At 38.9% G+C, this 22230-nt stretch overlaps 1 protein-coding gene across 1 annotated transcript in view; it reads right to left on the reverse strand.

Annotated features, from left to right (window-relative positions):
• Window positions 1-22230, reverse strand: part of LOC126482131 (protein eyes shut-like) — a 259779-nt gene that overhangs the window by 25619 nt on the left and 211930 nt on the right. The window contains 2 exon segments of the mRNA XM_050106108.1: window positions 2517-2705; window positions 15870-15875. Coding sequence (XP_049962065.1) covers window positions 2517-2705; window positions 15870-15875 — 195 coding nt within the window.

Raw genomic sequence — 22230 nt, forward strand, 5'->3', positions numbered from 1 at the left:
ATGCAGTATGGGTCCTGGCATTGTCTTGGAGGAGTATGAACTGTCAAACTGGTTGGTCTCGTCTTTTGGGCTGATATGCATTTCACACCTTCTTCAGCAGCTCACAGTAGTAGACAGCATTGATTTTGCATTATTCCTGCAAAAAATCAATGAGCAAGACGTCTCGCTGGTTGAAAAAAAATGGTAGAAATAACCTTTCCACTTGACAGTTGAGTCTTGACTTTCACTGGGACTCCCTCCCCTTTCCCCCAGCTTCTAGCTTGGATTCAGGAGTGTAGTGATGGACCCATATTTCATTGCAGGTGACTATCTGACTCAAAACTGCTTCATCCTATGTTCCCAATCTTGCTGTAAGGCTCTGACAGACCTCCAAATGCCTCAACTTCTGATTTCAGTCAAAAGGCAAGGGACCAATCTGGAACACACTTTAAAAAATTGTTTGGCATTTTTTATGATCGCTTGACAGCTCCCATAACTATTTATGATCTGTTCTGTAATATGTGATACTCTGTTGTCGATCGCCTTCAAGAATGTCTTGAATTATACAAATGTTTTTGTCTGTAATGGTGGTCTGAGGACAGCAATCATATTGCTGATTTTCCACACTTTCTCATCCTTCCTTGAGCTCTTTATGCCAGTCAGGCACGCGTGTCCATGACAATGTTTGATCACTGAACTGTGCAGTCAATCTTGGGAAAATTTTTGTCACTTGAACTCCTTCAGGAGTAAAAAATTTTACAATCATGCCTTACACAGTGGGCGGTGCACCTGTTGCTTCGACATAATGAGCATTACTGATGAAGCTGTTGGAAATATGTGATAGCCAGGTCTCCCTACTTCTAATGCCCCCACTCAACAATATTAGATTCGCAGGTCCGCTCCTGTCAACTGTTGATGCTCAGGAACAAAAATCCTGTTTACATTTGATTCACCCTCATAAGCGCTATAATGGAAAATACCCTCTGGTGTTTCATTAGGGTTTACAGTGTGTATATTTAGATATTAATGTATTTCATCAGTATTGGGCATTTTCCTTTCAAATTTGTGCAGAGTCGATACTCACTGACACAATACAAGGCCGTCATGTTGTATTAAGTGTGTAATGTTTATATATATGTAGAAAACATTTGTACACTGAATTACATTGAAAAACAGTACTAAGACAAATAGTGCAACAGTATAATGCCTCACAACTGTTCCACCAGTGCACCAGTGATGCAAATTAGACTTTCAAATATAAAAACCAAATACGAACAAATGTCAACTAAAAAATTTCATCACGCCATTTTCACACCATAACAGCTGATGCAAAACTATTTGCATCCCGCATAGGCCATGGTGTAAATCATAACAAACAATGAAGCACAGCTCCACACCAGCAGAAAATATCAATGGACAGCAATTTCTGGCCAACCACTGCCCCTCCCCCCTTCCAGATAGCCCAACAGCCACTCCAGCAGCAAACAGTAAACAAAAATGTCATTATGTTATGTTAAACTAAACATAAAACAAAAAGAGTGAAAAAAACTACAAATGAGTCACACAGTCATGGTTTCCAAACAAAGTCAGTATGGTCACAAGTAGTGAAGGTTTTTGAAATGCATAAACAAATGCTGAATGTCATGTATCATCATCCTAAACCATATCTTCTATTTAACTGCCCTAATTTCTACTAGACCACTACACCGGTTCTCCAATGACTGTTTCCAGATTTCCATCTTATTTTTTACTCCCATTAACCCATTTATCTTTTCCAAATGTAAACATCTAAGTTAGTAGGTTTCAATTTATTATCTCTCTCTTAACAAAGTTTCTCCATCCCTTTTTCAATTGATCTTCTGTGCTTCGGGGTAATTTAATTTCTGATAATGACCACTTTGTTTACAATGTAGGAGCCAGAGTGAAATGTGGAAGTTACGACCGGCCAAGAACGTTACTTCTGTCTGAAAACCAAATAGCAGTGCGGATGTCTACTATGTACCTGATGACTAGCAACATACCCTATACATGTGCATTTGACACTTTGTGTCCAATTGCAGGGTTAATGATGACAGACATTATAGATACGCCTTGAACAAGTATCTCATTATTGCCTCTGTATCTTCATTATAGATTATAGTAATATAATTTAATAATTCATTCTAAACAGCAATGAATAAAATATATTCAATATATTCTGATGAAATATATGCAACAGAGCAAGACAGCAATGTAGAAGAGAGAAGCTTTTTACCTGCCATTAGTGTGAGGCCTCTGTAACATCTGAACTCTGCTGTCTTTGTACAAACTCGTAGAGACTTCAGTTTTGTGAATTTGTCTTTTGGGGTTGTCAGTTTTTCTATTTAGATTATTTTATTAAAAGCAGCACACAATGAATACAGTAACACTCAAAGATGCATATACTATTTTCCTTGCTCAATTTCTGTAAGAAGCTGAGGTACATCCAGCTACACACACATGTATCACATACACACACTCAAAGTGAAACACTACAAAAATCAAATATGACTACTGACCTAAATATAGAATCTTTCCAAGAGCTGGGAGTCTTTCTCCAGCATGCATTGTCCCAGTGCTTAGACTACCATCAACTCTTAGATAAAGCTTTCGACCATATCTCCAAGCAAGAACTTGATGCCATTCTCTTGGGGCTAGGACTCTTCCACTTCGTATAACAATAGTTTCACTGCGTTTTCTTGACTGACCTTTGGTGTGGAAAAAAAATATGAAGCTTAGTAAATATTTTAATGTCACACAAAATGTCAGAGTGACCATTATTCAAATGTAACATGAAACTAGAGTTTTTCCGTTTCTGCAATACAGACAAGCCAAATTAAAAAATTAAAAGAACAAATATATTGATAGAAACCTGTTTGGAAGTGAAGAACTTCTTATTCAATAATACAGACATGTAAACAAGGAAAGACCTATTATGTAAGTAATGATTATTTTCAATAATTTAAAGAAATTTTTGTTTGATAACCGAGCAGAAGTTAGAACTAATATACACTCCTGGAAATGGAAAAAAGAACACATTGACACCGGTGTGTCAGACCCACCATACTTGCTCCGGACACTGCGAGAGGGCTGTACAAGCAATGATCACACGCACGGCACAGCGGACACATCAGGAACCGCGGTGTTGGCCGTTGAATGGCGCTAGCTGCGCAGCATTTGTGCACCGCCGCCGTCAGTGTCAGCCAGTTTGCCGTGGCATACGGAGCTCCATTGCAGTCTTCAACACTGGTAGCATGCCGCGACAGCGTGGACGTGAACCGTATGTGCAGTTGACGGACTTTGAGCGAGGGCGTATAGTGGGCATGCGGGAGGCCGGGTGGACGTACCGCCGAATTGATCAACACATGGGGCGTGAGGTCTCCACAGTACATCGATGTTGTCGCCAGTGGTCGGCGGAAGGTGCACGTGCCCGTCGACCTGGAACCGGACCGCAGCGACGCACGGATGCACGCCAAGACCGTAGGATCCTACGCAGTGCCGTAGGGGACCGCACCGCCACTTCCCAGCAAATTAGGGACACTGTTGCTCCTGGGGTATCGGCGAGGACCATTCGCAACCGTCTCCATGAAGCTGGGCTACGGTCCCGCACACCGTTAGGCCGTCTTCCGCTCACGCCCCAACATCGTGCAGCCCGCCTCCAGTGGTGTCGCGACAGGCGTGAATGGAGGGACGAATGGAGACGTGTCGTCTTCAGCGATGAGAGTCGCTTCTGCCTTGGTGCCAATGATGGTCGTATGCGTGTTTGGCGCCGTGCAGGTGAGCGCCACAATCAGGACTGCATACGACCGAGGCACACAGGGCCAACACCCGGCATCATGGTGTGGGGAGCGATCTCCTACACTGGCCGTACACCACTGGTGATCGTCGAGGGGACACTGAATAGTGCACGGTACATCCAAACCGTCATCGAACCCATCGTTCTACCATTCCTAGACCGGCAAGGGAACTTGCTTTTCCAACAGGACAATGCACGTCCGCATGTATCCCGTGCCACCCAACGTGCTCTAGAAGGTGTAAGTCAACTACCCTGGCCAGCAAGATCTCCGGATCTGTCCCCCATTGGGCATGTTTGGGACTGGATGAAGCGTCGTCTCACGTGGTCTGCACGTCCAGCACGAACGCTGGTCCAACTGAGGCGCCAGGTGGAAATGGCATGGCAAGCCGTTCCACAGAACTACATCCAGCATCTCTACGATCGTCTCCATGGGAAAATAGCAGCCTGCATTGCTGCGAAAGGTGGATATACACTGTACTAGTGCCGACATTGTGCATGCTCTGTTGCCTGTGCCTATGTGCCTGTGGTTCTGTCAGTGTGATCATGTGATGTATCTGACCCCAGGAATGTGTCAATAAAGTTTCCCCTTCCTGGGACAATGAATTCACGGTGTTCTTATTTCAATTTCCAGGAGTGTATATTTTGTGCTATGAGGCTTGTATCTGTAACATGCTATTTGCATTTTTAACTCTAAATATTTAGTTCTTTGAGCTCATTTCAGTCTCTTTACAATGGTGTTTATGACTAGTTTACATGAACAACAGGAACATTCCAATATCAGCCTTTTTCCTATTTGTCTCATTCTCAGTTTTATCATTTCTTCTCTTCTTGTTAAATGGTTTCTTGAACTCCATATACTTACAGGGATTTTACATTTGGGTTTATTTGTAAGGACTGAAAAATAATTTTATGTGTACGTAGTTGTGCGTTTATGGTAGCCTGTGTTCTGAGTATTTCATATCACGTGATAATGTTGTTTTCAGCACTTCTCGTGTAGACTGAGAGTTCTTGTTACCCTCCCAGACATAATGATGGATCAATCAACATGCATACATCCAGCATAATGTCACATGGCAAAACACTTCCAACAAATTTAATGGCTCCTTTGGACTACCATGATCTCTTCTGTCAACCAGCCAAAATTTACAGCAAGCTCTCCAGCTGACAATGATCCTTGACAATGTGGTTTTCTCCTGGGCTGTCATTTGGACTCTGTGACTACCTACCGATAACATTTGATTAGCCCCCCTGCCTCATATGTGGCTGTCTTTGTCCACCATTCAACCAACTATAGTATTTTCAGTGAACGAACTGTTGGTGTATCAAGTGGTGTTACATTCCATTCCAGTAGTAAGATGTGTAATTCTGTATCTACCTAGTCAACAAATGATGCTCACAAATTACTCATAGAAGCAATGTAGTGATTAAATATTTGGGAGAGTGCAACTTTCTGTGGTTTCTGTTACGTGTTTTTGTACACAATGAATGTACCGAGGGGTGTTGCGAGTCTTCAAGGTGAGGCAGCAATTGCAGTGACTCCACAAGATAAAGTACTTTCAATGGCTCCATGCATCATCATCCCAGGTTGGAGCATGGAGCAGCAGAGCAAGGTCAGAGTAGATGGCTTGAGTAAACAATGTGGTGAGCATTCCAGGACAAAACTGAAGCAGCTTATATAATAATCATTCAGGTAACAATGTATCAAACTGGTCTATAGACACTGTTATGTAATATCTGGGCAAATTAACATATGATGTTTCTCAGCTTGAAAAGTCTTGTATAGGAGAACTTATTTATTTTGATGAAACAATATACGGAGATTGTTATACAAGAAACTGTTTGTATTTGTTTTTGAGAGTTCCATATTTCACAGAAGACTCTTAATTCAACCATTGATTCCGGCTGAGGAGAAGTTCAGCAGTTCTGCACCAGCATGGTGAAAACACTGTTTTATTTCAGGTGCAGAAAATTATAGCCACGAGAAGTCGACAAATTCAAACCAGAAGACAGATAGGGAACATCACAATGGGTGTACCAAGAGTGTAGTTCATATCACAGTGTTTCTCTGTCGAACCTACAAACAGTGCTCTCCGGCAATTACTCAACAAACATTTAGAATGGTATCTACCTCCAGAAATCTTGTGTTTGGTGTATTTCCTGAACAGTCAGGAACTATTATTTTCTGCAATTTAATTGTAAGTAAGCTGTGTGTAATAACATAAGTGTTATTGAAGAAGCAGACTTACAATAATATCTGTGGTGTCACTGCCAGACACCACACTTGCTAGGTGGTAGCCTTTAAATCGGCCGCGGTCCGTTAGTATACGTCGGACCCGCGTGTCGCCACTATCAGTGATTGCAGACCGAGTGCCACCACACAGCAGGTCTAGTCTAGAGAGACTCCCTAGCACTCACCCAGTTGTACAGCCGACTTTGCTAGCGATGGTTCACTGACTACATACGCTCTCATTTGCAGAGACGACAGTTTAGCATAGCCTTCAGCTACATCATTTGCTGTGACCTAGTAAAGCGCCATATTCAGTTACTATGTTTTCTGAACAGATAATATTGTGACTCATGTACCGTCAAGAGCGACGTTCATCATTAATGGATTAAAGTTAAGTATCAAACTAATTATGTCCACTTTCTGAATTCTAATTCCTTGTCATGTTCCAGACCTCACATCAGTATAGTTCTTCCCTCCTCACACCAGCCTGCGTGAGCTAAAACATGTGCATTGTGTTTCTGCTAACACAACATTATCCATTTTTCAATTTATTTTCATGGTTTTTATTTTTTTGAGTTTAGACCATTTTTTAAAAGCCTTCTGTGAGCACTTCCATTTCATTCATCTTACAACACAATTTGCAAAGAATTTTGTTGATCATTTTTATTTGATGATTATAGTTTTCAGTAAATTGAAATTCTGTATGCATTCCAAGTTTTTCTTTCATGCATTCTATCATAAATATTTCTGCATAATAAAATGCAATGACATACTTACTGACATGTCCCAAAAACTTTTTCAGCTCTTTTTAACTGTCTAAGTAACTATTAAAATTTTCTTTATTTATTGTGCTGTTTCAGCTACTGCCATCATCAGATATCTGTGATTAAGATTAAAGGAACATAAAGAATGACAGGCATTTGTTATACAATAGAAAAGTATAAAAAATGAAAAATTAAAATGTTAAAAAAATACTTTTAAAAGTATGCTCTCGAAGAAGCTTAGAGTTTGCAGAACAATGTTCAGTACCCATCTTAAGACCTACGCCTAGTTGGGTGTTAACCAACAGTTGGCTCAAAAATTTGTAGGAAGATGTAAGTAGGTAGCACTTTGCTTTGCTTTGATGGGCAAGCATGCTGAGCCTGCCCTGTGGCAGGGTACACACTCATGCTATTCCTGCATGGCCTGGCAATGTTGACTTGTATTATGGCCTGTCATGGGGGCCCAGGCTGTTGGGAAGTGCAGGTGCTGGTCCTCATGCCATTGTGGACTGAATCACTCACACAACGGGTCCAGCTAAAGCATAGTCAGTCAGTGGTGATGCTGGTGGGCCAAACTGTTGACAAGACAATTGTGGGATGGGTCTGCCTTTTCGTAAGATGCGTGTGTGGTCAAGTGGAACCTGTCTCATAGCTGCAGGAGGCCCACATCCTCATGGTGCTGACGTGTCGAGCAGAGCCAGGGAAGGCACAGCACTTGATTCAACACCCTACTCTGCACCTGCTGAAGTGTGGCAATGTGGGAGGCGGCAATGTGGGTGTTAGCAGCATACCCCCATACCGTGACCACATACTCCAACACTGGATGAACCAGTATTAAGTAGAGTATAATACCACAGCAGGGGGGAAGTGTTGACACGGGGTTGAGCAAGGGATAGAGCACACAGATGCTCCCCACAGCCCTGTTCTGGATCTCATGGACATGAAGAAGCCAGGTGAGGCACTGGTTGAGTTTCACCCCACGGTAAGTTACAGTCTTGGTCCACAGGGAGCCTCTTGTGATGGCGACTGGTGGGAGAGCTGGTGGGGGCTTTCGTTATGTAAAGAGACTTGCCTTCTTCTTCACAGGATTGAAATAGAGCCCCATTTGGTGGCCCACACAACCAAAGCATCACAGACAGGCTGGAGACAGTGGCTCATGTTATACTGTGAGTGAACAAAACCATGTCATTGGCATAGAGAGTCAGTGCCACGCATGCCACCCACAGTGCATCAAAAATGTACAGAGAGTACAACAAGGGACCAAGTACAGACCCCTGTGGCATCCCTGCATGTACTGGGGAGAAGATTAGCATTTAACGTCCCGTCAACAACGAGGTCATTAGAGACGGAACACAAGCTCAGATTAGAGAAGGATTGGGAAGGAAATTGGCCATGCCCTTTCAAAGGAATCATCCCGGCATTTGCCTAAAACACTTAGGGAAATCACAGAGAACCTAAATCAGGATGGCCGAAGACGGGTTTGAACCATCGTCCTCCCAAATGCAAGTCCAGTGTGCTAACCACTGTGCCACCACGCTCGGTGCATGTACTGGCCTCAGGGTGGATGTGCCTTGTTTGGTCCTTACATGGGAGGTCCTGCAAGAAAGGTAGGACACAGGAGGACACCATCTGACATCGGAACCCAAGGCACAAAGAGAGTGCACCAAAGGCCATCATGCCACACGGAGTCCAACGCCCTAGATCTGTCCAGAAGCACCACACCAAAGTACTCCCATGTCTCCAGTGGCCTCATGGCATGATCAACCAGGTGTAGTAGTTGGTGAGAGGTGGCATGGCCACTTCTGAAGCCAAACTGCTCATCAGGCATGGGACATTCCTGGTTGACATGTGCCTGCAAACACTGCAGATGGAGCTTCTCAAAAACATTGGAGAGGGGACTGATGGGATGGTAGTTTAGTGCCAGCTGAGGGTCTTTGTTGGTTTTCAGGATGATGAACACTTCCACAAGTTACCATGCAGATGAGTAGCCCCTAAATGAAAAATCTTGTTAAAGATGTCAGCTACATGCTCAGTGGATCCCCTGTCATAGGAGAACGTTAGTGATCCCATAACTGCCCTCTGCCTGGCTGGTGTCGAGCGATTGAGGCTTCAATGCAGCTTTCTCTTCATAGATGGGAGGTACGGCACTGCCCACATCACAAGCTGCCAGGAAGGTACACAGCTATTCGTTGACAAGGTGGATGTGGTCATCATTCACAACATCCACTACTGGGGTGAAATTGACCTCAAAAGCATTGGCCACATCCTGCTTATTGCAACTGCAGCAAGGTGACCAGTCTGCCACCTTCTTCATGCACTCGCAGTTCTGATGTGACTCAGTGAACTTAATGCAATGGGTTGGCATTGTACAGTATTGCGCCATGTAGTCGAGGGCATGGTAGAAGAAGCATTGAGCCCATCTGCCACTGGCATGGAGTGGTTCAACCTCCATTATGACGTCAGCAATCTTAGTAACATGCAAAATCTTCCAGTTATTTGTGCTGTCCACTAGGATTATAAGGAGCAGTGGCATGTTCCTGTGTGTCCTAGGTGATGGCATGAGTTCGGTGGGCCAAGATGCCATAGCCCAGGGTCATCAGTTCTTGTTTGATGTGGTCCGAGTCATCTTGAGTGGGAGATGAGGAAGGCAACCTTCAGCAGATGGAGAGGCCTGATGTTGTGCATGAAGCATTGGAGCCCCTTGGTGTGGATGTAAGTCATGAGCTTGGTGTGGTCATCGGTGGTTGCCATGTAGACCTTATAAAGGTCATCATCGAGAACATGGATCAATGTCAAGTTTTTCATCTCCAGTTTATCAACTGGAAATCTTTGTATACTTCCTGCTATTATATGATGATTGGGGGAGGTTCCCTTGTTGGTGGTGTCTTAAGTCAACGCCTGCAACTGCTTCATGCATCATCTCAAAATGGTTCCCTGTAAGGATCGGTAATGATTACACTTACTTGAGCACTTGGGTCCATGCAGTGTGTTCCCACTTTGGTATGACAAAGCTGTCTGTATCCTGCTGTGGAGAAGGAGCAGGAGCACCCTTCTGTGCCCTCTATTTTGGTTGCCATGGGACAGAGGTGGATAGAGATGAGAAGTCATTCTCATCCCCCACTGCAAACTACTTGCACGAGGCCTGCGGAACTCCCATGTGGTCATCTTTATGGGACATGCCTTTTGGGTCTATACCAGATTTGCTTCAGGTAGGCCAATGGCATCTTCCTTTGCCATGACTGGCTGGGCAGCACTGTAGCCTCTTGCGGAATCGTGGCTGGCAAGGCTGATTGTGGCAGTGCTGTGGCTTCTTCATGGTGAACCACCACTGGCAGAGTCTGCCTGGTCAGGACAATGACTGCTTCAGTGGCTGTGACTGGATGAGCCTTCCTTGACAGTACTATAATGTCTTGCATCACGGCAGGGCCACTCCAGGCAGTGTGAAGTTACCGCTGGTGATGCAGCAGGATGCTGCTTCGTCTGTGCAGCAAATAATTTGTGCTCCTCATCCTCTCATCAGTGTAGTGAGCCACTGATAGCAATGTGGTTCATGACCAAAATATTCTCAGTTGTTACACAGCGAGTGTGACAAATCCTTCCCGTTGTCCAGGTCTTGTCCAGTGGCTGAATGCTGCTTCATTGTAAGTGGAGTCCAGATGGAGCCATCAATCATGCAAGCACCATCGGATGGTGATCTGTCACATCCTTCACTACAGCATGGTCCGTCTTCATCAACATCTAACTCGGAAATCATCAGATGGCACTGGAGTGGGAGAATATGCCTCTCAAATTTTATTTTATTATTTATATTTTTCTCTCTCTTTATACTTATAATAAGACAGGTAACATTTAAAATTTGAACATTTAGCACAAACATTTTCAGATGGCTTCAGTAATCCCATGTAGAGTTCATTAAACAAATAACAAGTATTCAGTGAAACTACACAATAATATCTGTATAACAGCTGCATGAAGTTTAGTATTAAATACATTTTGCATTGACAAGATGCTGCTATTATACGTTTAATGACCATACATATCAGCAGATGAAGGGATTAACAATGGGCAATAGTTTACGCAGAAGAGTTTTATAAATGATCTAGAGAACAGATTCTTTTAAGAGAACCAGTACATAGATCAGCAAATCATTTATTACAAGAGATATGTCAATATGTCAATGATATTATTTTATTATATAGAGGTAATGCTGATGAAATATAAGAAGTCACTAGGTAAATGAGTGCAAGGAGGAACAGAGAGAAAGAGAGGCTTAATCTTTCTGGGCCTTGTAACTACTGACAATGATGGGACACACAAAATAGGTGTATACACAGGAAAGCATCCAATACCATGTGATCATATATGTGAAGTCATGTCACCCCTCAAGACATAAGTATGCTTTCTGTAGGTCTATAATACACAGACTCATGAAGTTACCCTTGTATGAAGGCAAAATTGAGAAAGAGATTCAAATAATTATGCATAAAGGTCATGCAAATGGGTGTAGGAATAGTGAAATCATCAAAATGTATCAGAAAATTAAATATGAGAAAAGTACTCAACAAAGGAGCTATCAAAAAAAGATTTACAGCATTATCCAAGCTAACATTAGTAAAGGTTCAAACCAGAGGGAGCCTGGGACAAAGTTTACGCCCCAGAATTTAAACTAGACATGACAAACAGTGACTCAGTAGCATTTAAAATAAGCTGCAATGACTGTGAAAAGTTTTCTGTAGGACTAGCTGAAAGGAAACTCGTGACAATGGTTAGGGAACAATCCTACGATGTGAATGGTAAAGCACTAATGATGAATTTAAAAATGCATAAGAATAATTTAGGATAGGCAATTAAAAGCCTGGAACTATTGCACATAGTCCCTGAGGATAAGCCTTCAACAATCTGGAAGAATTAGAAATTTTTATCCACAAAAATAGAACTCTACAAACTATTTTGAATGAACAGAATTAGCTTAGCCCTAACTGGTTTTTTGAAATTTTACAGAACTGCTAGAGTGACTTGCTGACTGTGTCCGGTTCTCCTGCTGTTGACTAGACCATGCCTTGCCTCACCCCTGCTGTGCTGGTGGAGCTCTCACTGGTGTGTGCCAACCTAGTGCCTCTTGGAGCAAGTTGCTGGTTCTTATACAATATGGAGTTGCCTTCAAAGAGATTTTAATTTAATAATTTGATTGTTTTATTCATTACAATCTGTTTTATAAGTAGACACATTTTAATGAAGTTTTTGGCAAATTTTAGTTCATAGGGCACACTTTTTTTACTTATCAGTAATACTTAATTATAGCATAAGGTGCTATTTTTATAACTGCTACATTTTATCATAGCAGAATGTATCTAATACTAAAGTTCATGCAGCTGTTATACAGAGATTATCATCTAGAAGCTTCATTGAATACTCGTTAGTTTAGTGAACTCTACAAGGGCTAATTGACACAATCTGAAATGCTAATTTGGTGAGTATGCAATTATGATTGTGTTTTATAACCTGACTTTGAAAGTTTATATTTTAAAGACTGCCTATCTTTTTATAAGTATGAAGAGAGAGAAAGATATAAATAATAAAATAAAATTTGAAGGCCATGTTCCCCAATATTAGTGCCATATGGTAGTTACAACTTAACCTTTGTACAAAATTTTGAGCCAACTGTTAGATGATGCCCCAATTAGAAATAGATTTCAATACTGACACCGAATCTTACTCTGCAAGTTCAAAGCTTTTTGGTGATTGTACTTTCAAAAGCATTTTTAACTTTTTTAACTTCTTAGTTTTTTTAACTTTTGCACCTTGTTGTTGTATAACAATTATATTCCTTTAATTTTAATCGCAGTTATATGATGATGACTGTAGCTGAAACATGGTAATAAATTACAAAAAATTAATAGTGAACTATACATGGTTTATTCACAAAATATGCACAATGAGTGAAGACTCATAAAGGAAATTCCTTGTTTAATGGGAAAAGAAATGGCTGAGTGCAGACTCATAAAGGAATTTCCTTTTTTAATGGGTAAAGGAATGGCTGTCAGTTAGTTATTCTCTTCGCTCAACTATCCATGGTTTTACAGGCACTTTTAAGGGATTGTATTGCATAGTTTTATGTTTTTATTGACTCTCTTTCTTACAAAAGCAGCTTATGACTGAAACATTGGATGGGTAAATTTTTACCTAAACAAGCAAAAGTTATATGACAGTACATTACATTTCTATGCACATAAATTTAAATTGCAAATCTCCCCCCCCCCCCCCCCCCCCTCCCATGTTTGCTGTATTAATATGCTTCATACACTCAAAAATTCTTTAATTGTCTAAATGTAGTGATGCCACATACATGACTTCAAAGATTTTCCAAAGGTTTTGAGCTCAGTATTTGCTTTTATGTTTTTGGAGAGTTTCTTATAAAATTTAAGTTGCATGTGGACAGTACATTTCTGGCACAGAGATGCATGAATCCATCTCAAATGTACATTCTTATTGTCTGATATTGTGGTCATGAATATGACACTTTTTTTGCAGTTTACTATCCTTACCTATTACATTTACTTTAAAGGATATAGAAGTTTTTGTGTCCTGACCTGTTATGTGTACCATGGGGGATCAGCACCATCTTTTATTAATTTATTTGGTACAAATCTCTCAGTTGTCTCAGATACTATTTCTCTGAATTTCAGATTCATCTTGTCTATACTTACTTTGTTATTACATATGTAGAATTAAGTGGTGAGTGAAAATTTGTACCAAGGCCGGGAATCAAACCAAGGTCTCCTCCTCACCATGCAGGTGCATTAGCCACTAAGGCACCATGGCACAGCTGTTCACACAACTGTATAGATTATCATGGCACAGCTACCTCCTATATCCAAATTCTCATTGCTGCCCAAGTCTACTTTAAATTTTCCCTTACATTCAAACAGAATTGTTGATACTCTCCACATTCTGGAATAGCACTTCAGCATCAAATGTAAATGGGGGATCCAGCCTGAAACCCATGTAAGACAGGTATGATTTTATTTATACAGACTAAAGCAGTGAGTGAAAGTTTGTACCAAGGCTTGGAATCAAACCTGGGTTTCGTGCTTACTAGGCAGGTGTGTTAGCCACGAAGCTACCTTGGTACAGCAGTTCACAGAACTGCATGGATTACTCCTACCCACCTCCCACCTTAATACAAATTCTCACTGCTGCCCCAGTCTACTTTAAATTCCCCCTTACACATGAACACAGTATGCAGGTGACCCCAGTTCAGTTCCTGGCCTTGATACAAATTTTCACTTGCCACTTCAGTCAGTATACATAAAATGATATCTGTATGAGACCAATAATGTCTCTGAAATTGAGTCATTTCATTTGCATAAGTATCTGCATCTGAGTTGCAGGCTGGATCCCCCATTTACATTTGATGCTGAGGTGTTATTTCATGACATGGAGAGCCTCGTCAGTTCTGTTCATGTGTAAGAGGGAATGAATTTAATGTAGACTGTGGCAGCAGTGAGAATTTGAATCGAGGAGGGAGGTGTGCCATGGTAATCTGTGCAGTTGTGTGAACTGCTGTTCCATGTTGGCTTAGTGGCTAATGCACCTGCCTAGTAAGCAGGACACCTGGGTTCAATTCCCAGTCTTGGTACAAATTTTCACTCGCCATTTCAGCCTATATACATAAAATCATATTTGTGAGATCAGTACAGTCTCTGAAATTGTGTAATTTCACTTACACTGTTACTAGAGAAGGAGTGGAGGCTGCCTTTAGGAAGACGTCAAGAGAATTTTTATCTGCTTTTTTAAGTAGATATATTTTGTGTTTACTTTTAGTCATTTTGTATGTTGTGGTGGTCACTATTCCCTGTATCTGCCAAGATGCTCACTATTTACTCAGGGTTATTTGTCATTAGCAAGTGGTCAAGTATGTTTTTGCTACCGCTTATACTTTCAGTAGGCTCCTTCACTAATTGCTCAAAACAGATTTCAGAGACAGCACTTAGTGCAATTTCTGATGATGCTTTATACCTAACACTGGCTTTGAATACATATTTTTGCCAACAAATCAAGGGTAGATTGAAGTCATCATCAACTCTAATTGTCTGAGCGGGCTATCTATTTGTGATGAGACTCATGTTTGCTATGAATTGTTCAGCAAGTGTAGTCTGAATTGGGGGGGGGGGGGGGGGGGGGTGTCAGTAAGAGGAACCAATTATTAATTTACTGCATTGGCAAGTGGGACCTCTCCCCATAATATCTCACAGGAACTATCTACTTCAATTACACTACGAGATAAATTACTTCTAACAGCAACAAGTCGATAAATCTGCAACCTACACTATTGCAGAACTGTCTGAAACTGTGATTCAGACCCTCCATTGGGCTCTGTACCAAAGATCTGCCATTGATCTTGTCGATGTTGCTACAGATAGTGAGCTCCTGCCTTCACCACACCGGCAAGACTGGTGGTCTTTATCACTTTGGCTAACTGATTAAAATAAGAATTCTTTAGAGCTTACTCTTGCCAAAAAATGATACATACAGATGGTTTTGATAACTGTTCATATGTTCTAAGGTTACTCAAATTAATGTTGTTGTCATTGCAGATAACTACAGTCAACAGTAAATGGAAATCATTCTTCATTCATCCTCATAAAATTTCCAATTTACCCCAAGTAACAATGGACCTACGTACAATTTACCTATTCTTCAGTCAGTATGTACAGCAACTTTTTATTTTATTCATAGTCATTATTTAGCTTCATCTCAGCATTTAGTTTCTCCAAAAGTCCCACCATCCAGCCACAAAGGAGCATTCCCCTCATGACACAGTATGGCCCAGGACTGGAGCAACTGAATCACATTCTCCGCCAGGGTTATGACTACCTCTCATTATATCCTGAAATGAGGAATGTCCTCTCCAGTAGCCTTCCCATCCCTTCCACAGTGGTATTCTGCTGCCCACTGAACCTACACAATATACCCGTCCTTCCCTACATAACCCCTGCTCCCAGCACCTTGCCTCATGGCTCATACCCTTCTCATATCCCTGTTATAGAACAAGATGCAAGACCTGTCCCATGCATCCTTCCACCACCACCTACTCCAGCATCAAAGGCAGCACTACCTGTGAAACCAGCCATATGATCTACAAGCTATATTGCAACCACTCTGCTGCATTGGCATGACAACCAACAAGCTGTCTGTCCACATGAATGGCCACAACAAATGGTGTCCAAGAAATGGGTGGACCACCCCATTGCCGAGCACGCCATTCAACATGTTTTTCATTTCAGTGACTGCTTCACAGCTTGTGCCATCTGGATCCTTCTCACCACCACCAGATTTTCTGAAAAGCCTACACTAATATTCTGGTGAACACACACTAGTTGAACTATCAGACCAATATGCAACAGTATGGCAGAAGGCACTAACAACTGATGAGGACGGAAAGCTATTCAAATAACAGCCACAGTTTGCCATGCATGATGGATTGCTATAATCCAAAGGTGTGTGGTAGTGTTGGGGCCTGGTCATATGAGGTGGGGTACAGAAGGTAGATGCCATCATCTTTTGACATTTTTAAAGTCAAAATTGGAAAATCAGGGAATCAACACAAAATTTTGCAAAAATTTAAGAGATGTGTCGAAGAGTGCAAATAATGCAAATATTAAGGCACTCAAATGACAAGAGACAATGAGATGGCATACTGTTAGGTTGCTGAAACATACATTTGGCGAACTAGCCCCTATACACTGAAGGGTAAAATGAAGAAATTGATTATGCATTGTCAAGGGCTATACCAAGTCACAGAAATGACATCACAAATTAAAACTACTGAAAAGGACCTCCACTGTCCACGTAGTGTGCATTAGACCTTCTAAGAGAGCTCTGGATGCTTTACCACAAGTGCTAGTGCTGCTATCAGCAAAGAATGCTGGGGCAAGAAGGGAAGTAAAGAATCAGAAGCTTGCAGACAGGCTGCACACGAGGTACATTCACTCAGGTCATGTCAGTATGTGACAAAGCTTACAGAATGTATATGGAGCTCTGTGGTAAGTTACATTATTTTCATTTTATTGTCTTATTTTGTTGGGTTACTATGTATTCTTAGTACAGGGAGATTTGTGCTTTTACTTTCAAGTTTTCTAGTAACAGAGATTGGCAGATAGTATATGTGTAAATGGAATAAGGATATGCCTATGTACTGATGAGAGTTCTGGTGCAAAGAGCATTTTCGAGTAAAAATTCCAGGTTACAAACAAACAACCTAATTTCACAGTTTTCTCATACCAAAAAAATCTCATTTGTCTGTATCGAAAAAACCAAATTCTCATTTCCTCATTTAAATTCTTCAAATTTAAAAAGTTTTATTCTTTATAAATAAGAACCAAAAAATCACATTTGCCTACATGAAAAAAAGACACAGGAATTCAAGAGGAAACTGAGCCAGAGAAAGCTAATAATATCCAAGATAATGTACACAGCTTTGACCATAGATCTACTCGTGTCTTGTACCAGCAAAGGCTAGCAGAAAAACTTGCTGCCATTGACGAAACCTCTGCAGATAAGATGTATGAGATGGCTAAAGAAGCCATCCATAATGCAGCTTATGAAGCACTGGGAAAAAAAGAAATCCAAAAGAGTAACAGAACATGTGATGAGTGGTGGAACCATCCAGTACAAGAGAAGGTAGAATGTAAGAAGAAAGCTTATAATAAACGGTTGAACTCAAGGTCAGACAATGGCTGGCGGGAATACAGAGAGCAAAGAAAAGATGCCCAGAAAACAATAATTACGGCAAAAAATGAAGCCTGGCAGAAAACCGGTGAAAAAAGAGAAAAAGGCATGGGGAATACACATGCAAATAAATCCTGGAAGGTATTAAAAACAATGAGAACACAGAATAAAGATAAAACAGATATAAACCTAATTAGCATGCAGCATTGGGTACAACACTACCAAGGGCTTGTAACTGAGAACAGAGCAGCAATCACTGAGAACCCACCAGACATTGAAATCATATATGCCACCGATAACCCCAAATGAAGTCCAAAATGCAATTAATGCCATAAAAAGGAGAAAGATGCTTGGTCCAGGTTTAATTTACATAGAACTGGTTACAGCAGCACCATCAAAACTCTTTGAGATATTGGCAGTGACTTTTGACAAATGCCTTAGAGGTGACGAAGCCCCTAAAGAGTTGAAAAAGGCAAGAAATAAATGAATCTGAAGAACAAAATGGATTCAGATCTGGTCGCTCCTGTACTGATGGAGTATTTAACCTAAAAAACCTAGTGGAGAAAAGGACAGCAATGGGCCTCGCGAACCGCCTTGTCTTTGTAGACCTCCAGAAAGCTTATGACACAATTGCTCAGAACAAGCTATGGACAAGTCTAAACGATAATGGCGTGTCACCGAGCTATGTGAAAGCTGTCAGACTCCTCCACCAAGGTTGTAAGGCAATGGTAAAAGTGAGAAATCAACTACCTCAAGAGACTGAGGCGACAAACGGATGCACACTTGCCCTTACACTCTTTAAGATCTACCTAGAGGAAGCACTAAAATCCCGGAAAAGGAAATCCGGAGGAGTCAGTATCAAGTGCTGATTAATTATCCTCCAGTATTCAAAAGAATAATTTTAGTGAAACAGCAAAATATTTTAAGGTGACCATTAGATTTACTAATTAACAAAAGGAGTTTACCCTTGTGAATAAATGGATTCTGAATAAAGATTACAGAAAAATAAATTACTTAAAAAAGAAATCAGTTTCCGAAATTCAATAATAGAAATTCTGATGAATACAAAATTATGTAACGAATCTGAAGATTTAATTTTAGCAGACACTTTCAAAAATTTTAGCAATGCATGTATTAAATCTTATAAACTTGATCCAGCTTGGTCTTTTACAGTTCCAGGATTATCTTTGGATTCTATGTTAAAAATGACAGGAATCAAATTAGATTTATTACATGATTATGGTATGATATTATTTCTTGAAAGAGAAATTCGAGGTGAAATTTATCAGGGTATTAAAAGATATGCAAAATCAAATAATACATATATGAAATATTTTGAGCTAAAAACAATCAGATTATATTGCATATTTAGATGGAAATAATTTACATGACTGGACAATGTCTGATTTTATACCCTTTAAAAATTTCAATTGGGTGGAACCAAAAAGGTTTAACTCTGAACAAATACTTAACATGTTACATGATTGTAAATAAGATTATGTTTTAGAAGCTGATTTAGAATATCTAAGAAAATTACATGATTTACACAAAGATTAACCTTTAGTACCTGAAGGAGGAAATAAATTATTAACATCTTTAAAAATGAAGAAAAATATGTTTTACATTTTGAAAATCTTAAACAATGATTAAATCTTGTATTAAAATTAAAGAAAATTAATAGAATCTTATCATTTGAATAATCAGATTGATTGAAGAAATATATAGATTTAAACACAGAAAAGAGAAAAACAGGAAACTAAAGATTTTGAAAAAGATTTCTACAAGTTAATGAATCATTCAGAGGTCAGAAGAACATTGTCAAATATTAAAAAAAAGACAAAATACTAAAATCATAACATCATAACAGATCCAAGAAAATATAAGAATTACATTTAAAAATGAAATTATGAACATACTACAGAATTATCAAACAATTATGTAGCACTTCATATGAAGAAAATGAAAATAAAGTTCAACAAATCAATTTATATTGGAATGGGTATTCTAGATATTAAATCTATGATTTTACCAGAATGTTATGAAACCAAAATATGTTAAAAAAAGTGATTTATGTTATATGGATACTAATTTTTTCTTATACGATATAAGAACTGAAGATTTTTATAAAAATATGAAATCATGATAGATGAATTTAATACCAGTGATTAATCAAAAGATAATATTTATGAATTTCTGCAAGGAAATAAGAAAGTTTTAGGAAAAATTAAATATGAATATTGTGGAAAAGGCATGTTGGAACACTTTAGTTTAAGACAGAAAATCTACGCATATAAAGTTGGTGAAAAAGAAGAGAAAAAATCTAATGGAGTTAAGAAATCTGTTGTGAAAAGTGAAATACCTTAGATGATTATAACAAATGCTTAACTGAGAAAATAAAACAAAATAGAAAAATGAATATGATTACATCATTTAAACATTAATTATATACAGCTGGATGTAATAAAATTGTTTTAAGTGCTGATAAATGAGTTGTAATACAAAATCGTATTCATACAACACCATATGGTCATTATAAATTACATCAAAATAAAATAAATAATAAGAATGATTTCTTACAATAATTAAACAGTTGGACATAACATTAAATAAAAATAGAAAATAATTAATTTCTTAATATTCTTTCATGGTATTGTAATTTTTGATGTCTTGATACATAAAATTTACAAACAAATTTTCCACAAAAACATTCAACTTTTTATAATCTCTTTCTTTATCTTTTTGGTAAGTAAAATTTAGAAACAAATTTTCCATAAAAACATTCAACTTTTTGATAATCTCTTTCTTTATCTTTTCGATATTTTAAAGCTAATATCTCATCTTTTGAATGCTCGCAGTTATGTATATATTTTTAAGAATTTTTAATTTCCTTTGCAGATTTTTCACAAATAAATGTTTTAACATGGTAATTATGAAGATGTTCTTTCTGTTTCTTTATTTTACAATTATTACAACATGATTTTGATGGCAAATTATGTCTTGTTATTTTAATTTCTCTTGAATATCGTTTTATAGATTGCCCAAGGGACATATAATTTATTTTCACTAATCAATTGTATGGAAAAAATTATTGACATTAGAGATATACATTAATTTTTTTCATAAATGGAGTCACTTGTGGATATAAAAAATAATAAACAAATTTATAATAACAAAGAAGTTTTAATAAGCATTGATGAAAACATGATCTCTGGTTTTATGTAAATGACTTGGCGATATTTTACAATATAAACGTCTGAGGATGAACATGTTAAATGAAAATATTGTAAAACATATGAAAACTTCACTAACAGTAAAATCATGCTACTTAAAAATATCAAACCACCCACAAAATTTATTAATGAACATGGTTTATATTCCTTAGTTATTAAATACAAAATGCGTTTTGCAATAAATTTTGAAATTGGGTTAATAATAAAGTCTTATCACACATTAAAAAACATGATTATATAAAATGAAAAAGAAAATATCTCACTTCGACAATTTAAATAAAATCAGAGATGAAAGTATTAATGGTTTCAGAGAAATAATTTGTAACGCAGTTGGAATAATAAACAACAGAAATGAAGAAATAAATCTATTATTACCACATATTGTTCCTCAAGTGAGTAATTGAAATTTAAGACCAACTTTTGTTATTTTAAGGGGAGCCGGAGGTGCCTATGCTGCCCATGTTAAAACCACTAAGTTTGAGGAACATTTATGAATAAACTACCAAATAGAAAAATTTGAATTTTTTTTACATATAGAGTGGTTTAGTATTGCAGTTATGACAGAGGGATTTTGGAGTATCTTTTCTAGTTTCCTTCCAATTATTTTTTTTATTAATGACTCAAATTTTTTTACAAATAATTGGTTTATAATTAAACTGAAATGAAACTACTGAACATATTGCCAAATGGCTGTGTTACAATGTAAGTTTGACCACTAGGAGTGCTGTATAAAAATTTCATCTCTCTAGCTTGAGTGGATTTTGAGAAAATGTTCCTTATATTCGAAAAATTCTAATTTACAGGAAATGGCTATCAAAGTTTCTCAATACATTCCTGCACTATAGGATGGATTATCAGGGTCTTCTTCTTCATCCTCCAAAAGCTTCCTCTTCTGTCTTCTTTTCTGACCTCTTGTTCCATCATACTTCATATGCCTTTCTCTTCTTTCTGCTCCTCTTATCCTTCCTCTGTCAATATTTCTTAGTGCTTGTATAGTGTTCACCCCAGCTGTAAATCCTGATGCCTTCAGAACTTCACACTTCACACTGTTCCCTTGGTTGTAGGTTGCTATTGCATCATAAACGCCGAAGTGCAGTGTTTTTATGCTTACAAACACCCTTTTAGGAATCACTTTCCAAATCAAACTGTTTACGCTCTCATGAGGATTCTGCATCTTTCCGTGTAGACATTTGTGTAACAATTCTGGCTGTGCTAAGTCATGAAAAATTGGTTTTATTGCATTTATCACAGCTGCTGGCAAACCATGTTTGTGATTATAGTCCTTTTTTGCATTATATTTGCACCAGGAATCTTTTGAGCACAGGCTGTGTTGAGGGTATTCATTGGAAGAGGCAGTATGAAGGAACAATGCCCACACTGCTTTTTGCATGTCACTAACATTACTAGTATTTTGCCTTATAGCATACCCATAGTATCTCTGTAGACGTTCAATGGTTTCAGTTCCTCTATAGTAAGCCTGCCTCTCCC

The sequence above is a fragment of the Schistocerca serialis genome, chromosome 5 (genome assembly GCF_023864345.2).
Source record: "Schistocerca serialis cubense isolate TAMUIC-IGC-003099 chromosome 5, iqSchSeri2.2, whole genome shotgun sequence".
Classification (NCBI taxonomy): domain Eukaryota; kingdom Metazoa; phylum Arthropoda; class Insecta; order Orthoptera; family Acrididae; genus Schistocerca; species Schistocerca serialis.